Below are 15100 nucleotides of genomic sequence, written 5' to 3'. Positions count from 1 at the left end.
AAGGTATAAATCAACAAATGGAATTTCTCAATTATATGGCAATTTATATTTAACTTTTTAAGAAATTAACAAACTGTTTTCCAAAGTGACTGTATAGATTTTCATTTCCATCAGCAATGTTTGAAACTGTTCAGTTCAGTCACTCAGTCGTGTCTGACTCTTTGTGACCCCATGGACTGCAGCACATCAGGCTTCCCTGTCCATCACCAACTCCTGGAGCTTGCGCAAACTCATGTGCATGAAGTCAGTGATGCCATTCAACCATCTCATCCTCCATCGTCCCCTTCTCCTCCTGCCTTAAATCTTTCCCAGCCTCAGGGTCTTTTCAAATGAGTCAGTTCTTTACATCAAGGGGCCAAAGTATTAGAGCTACAGCTTCAGCATCAGTCCTTCCAATGAATAATCAGGATTGATTTCCTTTAGGATTGACTGGTTTGATCACCTTGCAGTCCAAGAGACTCCCAAGAGTCTTCTCCAACACCACAGTTCAAAAGCATCAATTCTTCGGCACTCAGCTTTCTTTATGGTCCAACTCTCACATCTATACATGACTACTGGAAAAACCATAGCTTTGACTATACAGACATTTGTCAGCAAAGTATGTCTGCTTTTTAATATGCTGTTGAGGTTGGTCATAGCTTTTCTTCCAAGGAGCAGGTATCTTTTAATTTCATGGCAGCAGTCACCATCTGCAGTGATTTTGGAGCCCAAGAAAATAAAATGTGTCACTGTTTTCATTGTTTCCCCATCTATTTGCCATGAAGTGATAAAACTGGATGCCATGATCTTCGATTTTTGAATGTTGAGTTTTAAGACAGCTTTTTTGCTCTCCTCTTTCACTTTCATCAGGAGGCTTTTGAGTTCCTCTTCACTTTCTGCCATAAGGGTAGTGTCATCTGCATATATGAGGTTATTGATATTTCTCCCAGCAATCTTGATCCCAGCTTGTGCTTCATCCAACCTGGCATTTTGCATGATGTACTCTGCATATAAGTTAAGTAAGCAGGGTGACAATATACAGCCTTGACATGCTCCTTTCCCAATTTGAAACCATGTTGTTCCATGTTCGGTTCTAACTATTGCTTCTTGACCTGCATGCAGATTTCTCAGGAGGCAGGTAAGGTGGTCTGGTAATCCCATCTCTTGAAGAATTTCCCACAGTATGTTGTGATCTACGCAGTCAAAGGCTTTGGTGTATGAGACTGTTGCTGCTGCTGCTGCTAAGTCGCTTCAGTCGTGTCCAACCCTGTGCGACCCCATAGACGGCAGCCCAGACTGTTAGGGAAATTGAAATGGAGAAAGTCTTGTTCAGTCTTCAGAAGCAGGAGAGCAGGCTTCTGACCTTGCTGCTGACCTGCCTGTACACTACCCAGACTCCGTGCCTGTCTGCAAGCATAGAAAGCCAGGTAGCCCTTTAGATAAGAAAGTAAGTGGCTCTTGGAATTCTTTTTTTTTTTTTTTTTTATTTTATTTTTAAACTTTACAATATTGTATTAGTTTTGCCAAATATCGAAATGAATCCGCCACAGGTATACCTGTGTTCCCCATCCTGAACCCTCCTCCCTCCTCCCTCCCCATACCCTCTCTCTGGGTCGTCCCAGTGCACCAGCCCCAAGCATCCAGTATCGTGCATCGAACCTGGACTGGCGACTCGTTTCATACATGATATTATACATGTTTCAATGCCATTCTCCCAAATCTCCCCACCCTCTCCCTCTCCCACAGAGTCCATAAGACTGATCTATACATCAGTGTCTCTTTTGCTATCTCGTACACAGGGTTATTGTTACCATCTTTCTAAATTCCATATATATGCGTTAGTATACTGTATTGGTGTTTTTCTTTCTGGCTTACTTCACTCTGTATAATAGGTTCCAGTTTCATCCACCTCATTAGAACTGATTCAAATGTATTTTTTTTAATGGCTGAGTAACACTCCATTGTGTATATGTACCACAGCTTGCTTATCCATTCATCTGCTGATGGGCATCTAGGTTGCTTCCATGTCCTGGCTATTATAAACAGTGCTGCGATGAACATTGGGGTACACGTGTCTCTTTCCCTTCTGGTTTCCTCGGTGTGTATGCCCAGCAGTGGGATTGCTGGATCATAAGGCAGTTCTATTTCCAGTTTTTTAAGGAATCTCCACACTGTTCTCCATAGTGGCTGTACTAGTTTGCATTCCCACCAACAGTGTAAGAGGGTTCCCTTTTCTCCACACCCTCTCAAGCATTTATTGCTTGTAGACTTTTGGATCGCAGCCATTCTGACTGGCGTGAAATGGTACCTCATAGTGGTTTTGATTTGCATTTCTCTGATAATGAGTGATGTTGAGCATCTTTGCATGTGTTTGTTAGCCATCTGAAGACCAGAAACTATAAAACTCCTAGAGGAGAACATAGGTAAAACACTCTCCGACATACATCACAGCAGGATCCTCTATGACCCACCTCCCAGAATATTGGAAATAAAAGCAAAAATAAACAAATGGGACCTAATTAAACTTAAAAGCTTCTGCACAACAAAGGAAACTATTAGCAAGGTGAAAAGGCAGCCTTCAGAATGGGAGAAAATAATAGCAAATGAAGCAACTGACAAACAACTAATCTCAAAAATATACAAGCAACTGCTACAGCTCAACTCTAGAAAAATAAATGACCCAATCAAAAAATGGACCAAAGAACTAAATAGACATTTCTCCAAAGAAGACATAACAGATGGCTCTTGGAATTCTTGAGCCCCTGGAGGTCTGGTCAACCACATGGAGTCTAAAGAAACCCTTTGACTCACAAGATAAATAGCACTGTAAAAAGGTTAAAGTAAAACAGGAACTGCATTTTAGTATGCAAACTGATGATGATATCAGTTTGCAACCTGGGATTATAAGCAGGAGCCCCCGAAAATGCAATCTGAAATGTCACCAGTGAGTGGATACACTGCCCAAGGTCATTTCCGAACTGGGACTCCACGTTGCTGTTTACGAGGGACTTCCCAGTGCTGTTTAATTCTGGATGTTGGTCTGTGCGATTTGGTGATGTATGTGCTATTAATTCTCTCTATTGTTTCTATTGCTTTTATTTTAATGACTGTATATTGAAGTTAAGTCAAATAATCTACAAAAATTCAAATTGTTCATTTGTGTGTAATGAATGGTTTCTTTTGTTAACAAATCCTTTGAATCTAAAATGAAAGTAAAACTTTTGGCAAAACAGAGGCTGTAAGCCTTTTCATATCCTTGCAGCCTTTATTATTTGCCTTTTCATTTAAAGTTATCTTAGTGGATGTGAAGTGGTACCACTGTTGTTTAAATTTTTTTTTCCTAATGAGTAACAATGTCGATAATGTTTTAAGTGCTTATTAGCTATTTTACATTAAAAATTTTTTTTATTAGGTTGTCTTATTATTATTGAATTATAAGAGTTCTTTATATGTCCTAGATAAAAATCCTTTATCAGATATTTTGAACTTAATGAAAATGAAAACAAACATTTCAACATTTACAGGACACAATTAAAACAGAACTGGGAGAACTTTACAGTTTTTAATGCTTATGTTACTAATAGAAAAGAAGAAAAATCTGAAATCATTAACTTAAACTTTAGCCTTATGGAAAGAAGGAAAAGAACAGAAAAATTAGTGTAAATAAAGAACACAATATAAAATGAAAACATGGTTCAAATTGATCTGTAATCAAAGTAAATGTAAACAGAGCAAATTCACCAGTTAGAAGACTCAGCCATGTCTTATTTGTAATAGACACACTTAAAATATACAATAGCAACAACAACAAAAAGTGAAAGCAAAAAAGGAAAAGCTATATCAAGAAAATACTAACAACAAATTGGTATAGCTATATTTGTATCAGACAAAAATGTAGTTTAAGCCAAACAATTACCAAGGATAAAGAGATAGTGATGAAAAATTTATCAAGAAAATATGATAGTTCTAAACTTGTATGTACCAAGTAATATAGCCTCAAAATAGAAAAAACAAATATTAATAGAATTTAAAGAGAAAGAACAAATCTGCTATCATAGCAAGAGATTTTAACACACTCCCTTAATATTATATATCAATCAGACTTAAGATTAGGAAAGGTATGAAAAATTTGAATACAGTTAAAAAGCTTTATCTAACAAGCCTATATAGAACACTGTATTCAATAGAAAATGCATGTTCTTTAAAAGCACACTGAGAATATTTGTAACATTCTGTTATATAAAATAGAACCTAATAGAACCCATGCAGGCCTCAATAAACATCAAATAGTAGGTTTCATGTAGCTCATATTCTCTGAAGACATTGCAATAAAATTAGAACCCATCATCCTTACACAACTGATTAACTGTTTATATGTTTTTGTGATATAACTTTTGCATCATTGTCATCATCTTGCATTGTGTTTTTTTCCTCTCTTTAATGCACTATAAATATTTCCCACATTGTTACAAAATAATATGCTTGGAATAGTTCATGGTATTGATGTGAGGGAGGTATATACTTGAAGTCTGTAGCTGTTTATTCCTCATCTATTTTTGTTTAAGTCTTTATTCTGCTGCTGCTAAATCACTTCAGTCGTGTTTGACTCTGTGCGACCCCAGAGATGGCAGCCCACCAGGCTCCCCTGTCCCTGGGATTCTCCAAGCAAGAACACTGGAGTGGGTTGCCATTTCCTCCTCCAATGCAAGAAAGTGAAAAGTGAAAGTGAAGTCGCTCAGTCGTGTCCGATTCTTAGCGACCCCATGGACTGCAGCCTACCAGGCTCCTCCATCCACAGATTTTCCAGGCAAGAGTACTGGAGTGGGGTCTTTATTCTAAGATAAATTAAAACCCACACTGAAAAAGCAAAAGCTTTCATCTGCAAATCCTTACAATAGTTAGCTTTATTTTTTTTTTTTTTAATATTTATTTATTTATTTTTTTTTTAATTTTATTTTATTTTTAAACTTTACATAATTGTATTAGTTTTGACAAATATCAAAATGAATCCACCACAGGTATACATGTGTTCCCCATCCTGAACCCTCCTCCCTCCTCCCTCCCCATACCATCCCTCTGGATCGTCCCAGTGCACTAGCCCCAAGCATCCAGTATCGTGGATCGAACCTGGACTGGCAACTCGTTTCTTACATGATATTTTACATGTTACAATGTCATTCTCCCAAATCTTCCCACCCTCTCCCTCTCCCACAGAGTCCATAATACAATAGTTAGCTTTAAAGGTCAATATTTTTTCTTTTTTTGGTTTCTATGAGAACAGTGGAAGCTGTAGAAGCAAATCCTTATTTATTTGCTTTTTAAAAAAAGGAATCTTTTTTATCCTATAAAAAGTGAAATATCCAAACATGACTGTGGACCCTTTCAGAACAAGGTAACATTGTTTCTCTATCATTTTTGCCTGAGCCACTGAAATTTAGACACAAGTGCATTCATTAATGTACTCTAAAATAGAAAATCATATGTAACCTGAGAAAGGGCTTCTCAAAGATAAACGGATTAATAGAATGCTCTGTTCTACTATACAGTATCGCGTTCTATTCTATTCTACAGTAATAGAATGCTAAGTGCCAATCACAGAAGGAGTCTGCTGACAGATAAAGATCATGATGGTGATAACGATAAGGATGATGAGAAGAGGAGAAGAATAAGAATTAGGGTAGAAGCAAAGGAAAAGGAAGCTGGAGCAATTATAAAGGAGAGGAATAAGGACTGCAAATGGAAGACAAAGAGGAGAAAGAAGAGTTTCTCAACTCCAGTAGTACTTATGACTTGGACTTAAACTCTTCCTGTGAAATGGTAAAAAACTGAGATACACACACACACACACACTCACACACACTCATCTATATATTTGTTGTTGTTGTTTAGTCGCTCAGTCATGTCCAACTCTTTGCAAGTCCATGGATTATAGCCTGCCAGGCCCTTTTTCCGTGGGATTTCTCAGGCAAGAATACTGGTGTGGGTTGCCATTTCCTTCTCCAGGGGATCTTCCTGACCCAGGGATATAACTTGGTTTTCCTGCATTAGCAAGTGTATTCTTTACCACTGAGCCCACCACCTATATATATATAGGCTTCCCTTGGCACCCTTTGGCATTTCCCTAAGAAAACTTCCTAGAGAAAATTGGATGGGGAGGGAGAGGGAAAGCAGAAATAAATCTTTCTGAACTTGAAACTCCTCTTTACCTCATTCCTTAAAGAGGAGGTTGAGAAAGAGAGTTGAACTTGGAGCTAGATAGAGTCCATATGGTCTAATGTAAGTTATTCCATCTATTTGAGTCTCTATTTCTTTGTGGATAAAGTTGGAGGAAATTGTTCATGATCCTATCATCAATTCCTTATGAGGGGTTGGATAATCGTGTGGCAATTGAGACTTTTGACTATATTGTCCTTATGGAAATAAGTGTTTGTGTCTGTTCCAACAGTAGGCTGCTATTCTCTAGGAAGGTCAGAGAAGACCTGCCATACATACAGAGATTTTGAGGATTAGGCTTAAGTGGTGATGACCATTCCTTGTATTGTTCTTCTAACTGGCTAGTTAAGGCTCTCATCAACCTTCCTGTTGCAACAAACCCTGCTACCCACATCTCCCTATACTCCTGCAGTATTAGTATAACTTTAGTGAAACATCCTGCAAGTGACTTCTGTGTCACTGGTTGCTGCTTAGATTCAGAGGCGTAGGCTCTATTTCCTTCTTTGTTTTTCTAAAACTCCAGAAACTCAACCTATTACCAGGATCCCCAAGAATGTAATTCTGAGAGCCCTTCTGCCTAGATACCACTTCTTTTTGCCAAAGACTCATAAGAAAACAGGGTTAACGAGCTTCCAGAGACAGCATTTGCAGAGATTCTCTCACCAATGGGTCTCCTTTTCCCCACAGAGCAATGCCATTTTCAACTCTTCATTGTTGTGTTTATAATTTTGTGACCTCTCTTGTTTAATAGCAGCTACCTGATAGCTGAGTGGTCTGAACAGGAGTCCCATGTACTATGAAAGCAATCCTGGCCAAGTAGCCTTTGGATGGAGGATTTATTCAGGACTCTGATCTATCTATATAAGAGAGTTGTATATGATCCTTTGCTCAGGGAGAGGAAAAGAAGAGATAAAGACTAGTGCTAGATAATACTTCCAGTCCACCCCAAAAAAAACCATGCCAGCAAAGTGGAAAACAATCTTCTCCTTTGTTCTGAAAAACCATTCACTGCTCTTTGGGAAAGAAATTCAACAGCTTGTGCAACCCATGTTTTTATTAATGAGATTGCCCCCTGAACCACAAGGGATCTGGCTTTCAAAAGCACACATTGTTTGCTCTTCAAAGCTATTCACATCTAATTACAGAGGAAATTCCCTTGTCTGGTAGGGAAGCACAATTTTTATGTAGTAAGGAAAATGAAAAGATCCAAGCAGAAAATTTACTTTTAACAAGATTACTTCGTCTAATGAGTATCTGATTATAAATTCTATTGAAAATAAAAGCAATAACAGAAAGTAAATGAAAATAAAGGGGATTACAAAAGCCCTGTTGTTATCCAGAAAGCTTAGATGAATCAGGCCCGGGCAGAACCAGGCATCGTTAACACACAACTATATGTGCTGAATTGGTTTATGATAAATGTATCTGTTGCAGTAGAGACATTTTCATATGGATTATTAAGAAATGTCACTTACATATGTATTTTTTCTCTTCATCACAGTGCTAAAACTGTTCAACCAATTTGATGTGGACTTTTTCTATCAAAGAGATTTCAACAACCCTGCTTTTCATTTAAACTCATAGGTAACTCAAAGTACAGAGCAACTTTCTTTCCCACACTGCAGATCATTGGTGGTGTTTTCCTTTGAAACATTGTTAAACACAAACATGAAGCAATCAAAAGAACCATTGTCTTCCCCTTTGCTTTTTCTTCAAATGAAAGCATTTATGAAAATATTTAGGTGGATAAATGGAGTATTGAAATTATAATGTCCCTGAAGTATTGATGGGGTTTAATTTATTCACATAAGTTTCAAGACATTCAAAGTCCTATGTTTTTTTTTTTTTTTTGCCAGAAAAACAGACAGAGCTGTTATTGTACCATCTGGTCTGCATGAGGCATATCTTGGCATCCCTTAACTGCACATTTTATAAATGCTAAACTCCAGATGGCAATACATTGTAACAGTGGAGAGCTTTATAAAGGTTTCCAAAAAACAAATTCTTTAAAATGTGAATATTAGATACTCTAAGCAGGGGCTATGAATTTAAATTTCATACTTGGATTAACTGACTGTTAGCTGGACAAATTTCCTTTTATCTTATGCCTTTTCCCTTTCCTAATTAATTGCGGTTTTAAGAATTGAAAAGCTCAATCAACATAAATCATATGGCCTGATTCCTCACCCAAAGTTTAAGTTCTATAAAAACTTCAGAAACAGGGACCATTGGGAAACCTACATTAGCTGCCATTTTGTTTCAAGATAGCAGGATTATGACATAGGGGAGGTGTGTTATAGCACTCTTAAAGCAGATTATCAAATACCATTAAAACCATTTCTCAAAGCTGATATTTGGACTGGGAAGACAGGAAAATGTGAATGTTGAGCATTGTACTGAAATAAAGCCAGAGTACAGTAATGGTTAAGAATGTAGATTCTTAAGTCATAAAGGAAACTCTTCATTTTCTTAAGTTTTTTTCTCTTTCATCTGCATGTTTCTTTTCAAAAATAAGAACAACTGGGATCTGGAGTTTTCATCATCCTGTACCCAGTGGCTCAGTGATAAAGAACACCTGCCAAGCAGGAGACACAGGTTTGATCCCTGGGTTGGAAAGATTCCCTGGAGAAGAAAATGGCAACCCACTCCAATATTATTGCCTTGGAAATTTCATGAACAGAGGAGCATTGTGGGCTACAGTCCATGGGATCGCAAAAGAGTCATACACAACTTACCAACTAAATAACAACAACATACCTTACAACACAGTAAAAAGAACATATATCTCATAGTCACACAGAGTTTTATTTCAGTCTGAGAGTTTATAGTGGTTCTCTAAGGCTGTCACCTGATGTGAACAGTCAAGTCATTGGAAAAGACCTGATGCTGGGAAAGATTGAAGGCAAAAGGAGAAGAGGGTGACAGAGGATAAAATGGTTGGTTAGTATCACCAACTCAAAGGACATAAGTTTGAGCAAACTCCAGGAGATAGGGAGGGACAGGGAGGTCTGGCGTGCTGCAGTCCTTGGGGTCACAAAGAGTTGGACACAACTTAGCAACAACAACAACAACAAAGGCTGCTAAAAATAGTATCTCAAACTCGGTGGCTTAAACATCAGAATTTTTTTCTTAGACTTCTGGAAGATAGAAATCTGAGATCAAAGTGCTGGCAGAACTGGTTTCTTCTGAGGGCAATGAGGGAAAGATTTGTCCCAGGCCTCTGTCCTTGACTTATAAAAGGTCATCTTCCCCATATCTTCACGTTGTCTTCCCTCTGTATATGTCTATGCCCAAATTCCTTCTTCTCATAAGGACACAAATTATATTGTATTAGGGCCTACCCTAAAGACCTCATTTTAACTTAATCATCTCTGTAAAGACCCTAGTTCCAAATATAATCACATTCTGAGGTACCTAGGCTTTTTTGGAGGGGGGCAGGGGAGCTTCAGCTTTAATTCTTGTCATTTTCATTTGTATGAAATATCTTTTTCCATCCCTTACTTTCAATCTATTTGTGTCCTTGGCCTAAAGTGGGTCTCTTATGGGCAGCATATTGGAGCCTTGTTTTTTTTAATCCAATCTGCTACTCTGGGTATTTTTTTTTTAACTTTACAATATTGTATTGGTTTTGCCATATATCAAAATGAATCCACCACAGGTACACATGTGTTCCCCATCCTGAACCCTCCTCCCTCCTCCCTCCCCATACCATCCCTCTGGGTCGTTCCAGTGCACCAGCCCCAAGCATCCAGTATTGTGCATTGAATCTGACCTGGCAACTCATTTCATATATGATATTATACATGTTTCAATGCCATTCTCCCAAATCATCCCACCCTCTCCCTCTCCCACAGAGTCCAAAAGACTGTTCTATACATCAGTGTCTCTTTTGCTGTCTCATATACAGGGTTATTGTTACCATCTTTCTAAATTCCACATATATGCTTTAGTATACTGTATTGGTGTTTTTCTTTCTGGCTTACTTCACTCTGTATAATCGGCTCCAGTTTCATCCACCTCATTAGAACTAATTCAAATGTATTCTTTTTAATGGCTGAGTAATACTCCATTGTGTATATGTACCACAGCTTGCTTATCCATTCATCTGCTGATGGACATCTAGGTTGCTTCCATGTCCTGGCTATTATAAACAGTGCTGCGATGAACACTGGGGTACACGTGTCTCTTTCAATTCTGGTTTCCTCAGTGTGTATGCCCAGCAGTGGGATTGATGGATCATAAGGCAATTCTGTTTCTGCTACTCTGGGTCTTTTGATTGGAGCATTTAGTCCATTGGCTTTTAAGGTATTGACAGATATGTATTAATTTCCATTTTAAATGTTGTTTTCCTGTTGACTTTGTATTTCTTCTTTATCCCTTTGCTTTTCTGTTTTCCCTTTTGTGGTTTGATAATTTTCTTTTGTATTATATTATGCTTATGTTCTTTTTCTTTTGGTTTTCATGAATCTATTGTATGTTTTTGATTTCCAATTACCCTGTTATTCAAGTATATTAACCTTCTGTGCTTCCTGTTCCTTGACATCTGTTGAATTTGAGAAGTTATCAGCCATCATTTCTTCAAATACATTTTCAATTTCCTTTTTACTTTCTTTTCCTCCTGGGATCCCTATTGTGTGTAGATTGGCACACTTTATATTCTCCCATAGGTCTCTTATTTTGCTTTCATTTTTTTCATTTGATTTTTTAGTCTGTTGTTCTGATTGGGTGATTTCCATTATTCTATCTTTCATATCATTTATTCATTCTTCTGCATTATTCATTCTGCTATCATTGCTTTAGCTTAGCTTTAACCTTGGTGAATGAGTTCCCTAATTTTTCCTTTTACACTTTCTAGTTTCTTTTATAGCGATCAGCATTTCTAATTCCTTCAGTATTTTCATTATCTCTTATTTTCAACTCATGTCTATTAGACTGAAGAGATCTATTACATCATTTGTTTTTTTAGGAAAATCCTCTTGATCTTTTCATTGAGAGTGGCTCCTCTGCTTCTTTTAGTTATGTCTCTCGTTCCATGAGTTTAGGAGAAACAATTATATACTGTGGTCTTAGAGGGGCTTTTTCTAGGGAGTGTCCCTGTGTCATTTGTATGGATTTATTTTTTGGTGTGAAAGTTATTTTTAGTGTGTCTGCCTCCTGCCTCTTTCCTCAGCATTTGCTGGCCATTACCCCTTGAGAGGAGGTGTGACTGGTGTTTTGGTGACCAGAGCCTGCACTAGACATTGAGCAGGGGCTCCTGTTTGCTATGTGGCTGTCACTACCCTGTCATGGGCCAGGCATGTTCCCCAGCTGTTGGAGTGGAAGTTTGCAGATCCATTTCTGAGCTGCCTTCTGAGCTGCAGTGTGAGGTAGGTGCAATTGCTGTGCTCTCACTGGAAGAGGAGCTGCCGAGTATTCCTCTGCCAGAGCTGTTAACCAGTGACACTGCTCTGTTGTGTTATCTGTCATACATTTTGCAGGCTTACAAAGTGCACCACGGTTGGCACTGCCCTTGACCCCATCTCATCTTTAGAAATTCTGGCAATGAGCCCTGGTATCTATCAGATATTGTTTTTACAAGGCCACCAGCACAGATGCACTGAAGTCAGGTTCAAGAACTGCAGAAGTTGTGCACCTGGATCTGCTAGGAGCACAATGGAGGCAAGCTTAGACCCTGGCCCAGTCCAGCCCCCAGGTGTGTGTGCCCACAAGTCCACAGCTGCTAAGGCCAGAGCTGTCTCAGCCATGTGAGCACTGTTGTCCACTCAGATGTCCTGTAGGGACTGAATTTACAAAGCCAGCAGTGGAGGTGTAAATCTGCAGCTTGTTCAGCCGAGGAGAGAGATTTCAGCCTTGCTTCCTAGGCCATGAAGGCCCTGGGACTCAGCTGAGGTTTTTAGCCCTGACTGGCTGTGGGCAACCCACTGGTGTCTGATCCCAGAGCCTCCTGAGGCAGCTGTGGGCTGTGGGATGCCCTGAGGTGGCAGCTGTGGTACAGAAGCCTGCTGGGATGGTGGCTGGGTTGTGAGAGCCCACCAAGGTGGTGGCTGGGGCGGGCTCTTCCAGAGCCCCTTGAGGCAGGGAGTAGCAAGTGGAGAAAAAGGCTGCCAAGGCAGCCCCACCTCTCCCTTTTTGTGTCACTCAACAATGGCACTTCAATCCTATAGAGGCCTGGGTTTCTTTCTCCACACAATATCAGTTGCAGCCATGGCACACTCCAGTGCCTTCAGGCATCTCCACGCAGCCAGCAGCACTTCTCTCTCCAGGACTGTGCTCTAAACCCCAAGTTATAGCACCCAGCCCTCACGCAGCCCAGCAACATGTGTCTAAGGCTACATGAGCAGGGTGTTAACACAAAGTTTGTGTAGGTCTCTCGCTATTCTGTCTGCCACAAACCAGTTGCCGTGCCCTTCTCTGAGCCTCTAAAGCTCACTTTCTGTACAGATTTCCCTGCAAGTGAGGGGGCTTCCCAGGGTACAGGCACCTTTCCTTTTTTCAGCTCCCTTCTAAGGCCACAGTTCCCATCCCACTTCCTCTTTTTTCCCTTTCAATTCTACCCAGTTACATGGAGATCTTTCTTGTCCTTTTCAGGTATTTGAAGTCTTCAGCCAGTGTTCTAGAGGGGTTCTGTGGGAATTGTTCCATTTGTAGATGTATTTTTGATGTATTTGTGGAGGAGATGAGATCCAAATACTTCTAGTCCACCAACTTGATGTAAATGGATTAAATGCTTCAACTAAGAGATATAAACTGGCTGAATGGATACCAAAACAAGATCCATATACATACTGCCTATAGGAGAACTACCTCAGACCTAGGGACACATATAGGCTGAAAGTGAGTATATGGAAAAAGATATTCCATGAAAATGAAAATCAAAAGAAAGCTGGAGTAGCAATACTCTTATCAGGCAAAACAGACTTTAAAATAAAGACTGTTACAAGAGATAAGAGTTTCCCACATAGTGCTAGTGGTAAAGAACCTGCCTGCCAATGCAGGAGACATAAGAGACGCAGATTCAATCCCTGCGTCGGGAAGATTCCTTGGAGGAGAGCATGGCAATCCACTCCAGTGTTCTTGCCTAGAGAATCCCTGGACAGAGGAACAAAGAGTCAGGCACGACTGAAGTGACTCATGCACACACAAGAGATAAGGGACTCTCCATGAAGATCAAGGGATTGATCCAAGAAGAAGATATAACAACTGTAAATGTATATGCACCCAGCATAGGAGCACCTTGATATATAAGGCAAATGTTAACAGACTCGAAAGGGAAAATTGGCAGTAACACAATAATAGTGAGGAACTTTAGCACCCCTCTGACGTAGGTGGACAGATCATCCAGACAGAAAAGCAATAAGGAAGCACAGGCCTGAAAGGACACATTAAACTAGATGGACGTAATTGCTATTTATAGAACATTTAATCTGAAATCAGCAGATTACGCATTCTTCTCAAGTGTATGGAACACTCTCCAGGATAGATCACAAGCTGGGTCACAAGGCAAACCTTGGTAAATTTATGAAAATTGAAATCACTTCAAGCATCTTTTCCAGCCACAACACTATGAGATTAGAAATTAACTACAAGAAAAAATATAAAAAGCACAAACACATGGAGGCTAAACAATGTGCTACTAAGCAGACAATGGGTCAGTGAAGAAAACAAAATGGAAATCAGAAAGTATCCAGAGGAAAATGAAAACAAAACAAACAAACAAAAAATGGCAAACCAAAAACTATGGGACTGGAAAAGCAGTTATAAGAGGTAAGTTTACAGCACTATAACTATGTTTCAGGAAACAAGAAAAATCTCAAATAAACAACCTAACCCTACCCTAAAGCACCTACAGAAACAAGAACAAACAAAACTCAAAGTTAGCAGAAGGAAAGAAATCATGAAGATCAGAGTGGAAATAAATGAAACAGAGATGAAGAAAATGGTGTAAAAGAATAATGAAACTAAAAGCAGTTCTTTGAAAAGATGAACAAAATTGATATGTGCTTATCCAGATTCATGGGAAAAAAAGGAAGAGGACTCACATTCATAAAAGGAAAAGTAGAAAAGGAGAAGTTACAATGGATACCACAGAAATACAAAGAATCATAAGAGACTAGTACAAGCAACTATATGCCCATATAATGGAGAGTCCAGAAGAAATGGAGAAATTCTTAGAAAGGTACAATCTTCCAAGACTGAACCAGGAAGAAATAGAAAATATGACCAGACTGATAACAAGTACTAAAATTGAAATGGTGATTAAAAACTTCCAACAGGCAAAAGTCTATGACTGGATAGCTTCACATGCAATTTATATCAAACATTAAGAGTTAATACCTATTCTTCTGAAACTCTCAAAAAATTTCAGAGAAAGAAACACTTCCAAACTCATTCTATGAGGCCACTATTACCCTGATGTCAAAACCAGACAAAGATATCACAAAAAAAGAAAGCTACAGGCCAATATCCCTGACGAAAATATGATCCAGCAATAACTCTTGGCATATATCCAGAGAAAACCATAATTCAGTAAGATACATGCACCTCAGTGTTCATTGCAGCACTATTTACAATAGCCAGACATGGAAGCAACCTAAATATCATCAACAGAGGAATAAAGAAGATGTGATACATATATACAATGGAATATTACTCAGCCATTGAAAAGAATGAAATAATGCCACTTGCAGCAACATGGGTGAACCTAGAGATTATTATGCTAAGTAAAAGTAAATCAGAAAAAGACACGGTATCACTTATATGTGGAATCTAAAAAAAATGATATTAATGAACTTATTTACAAAAGAGAAATGGACTCACAGACTTTGAAAACAAACTTGTGGTTACAAAAGGGGAAAAGGGCAGGGGAGGGATAAATTAGGAGTTTGGGATTGACATACACATACTACTA

At 38.9% G+C, this 15100-nt stretch overlaps 1 protein-coding gene across 1 annotated transcript in view; it reads left to right on the top strand.

The window, feature by feature from the left end:
- The first annotated feature begins 1995 nt into the window (after window positions 1-1995).
- The window catches only part of ZP2 (zona pellucida glycoprotein 2), a 36483-nt gene continuing 23378 nt past the window's right edge, over window positions 1996-15100 (top strand). Inside the window, exon 1 of the mRNA XM_059881143.1 lies at window positions 1996-3036. Within this exon, the coding sequence (XP_059737126.1) occupies window positions 2903-3036 (134 nt within the window). The 5' untranslated portion in view covers window positions 1996-2902. The remainder of the gene's footprint in view (window positions 3037-15100) is intronic.

This window comes from Bos taurus, chromosome 25, assembly GCF_002263795.3.
Source record: "Bos taurus isolate L1 Dominette 01449 registration number 42190680 breed Hereford chromosome 25, ARS-UCD2.0, whole genome shotgun sequence".
Classification (NCBI taxonomy): Eukaryota; Metazoa; Chordata; class Mammalia; order Artiodactyla; family Bovidae; genus Bos; species Bos taurus.
This window is presented reverse-complemented; position numbering and strand designations above follow the sequence as displayed.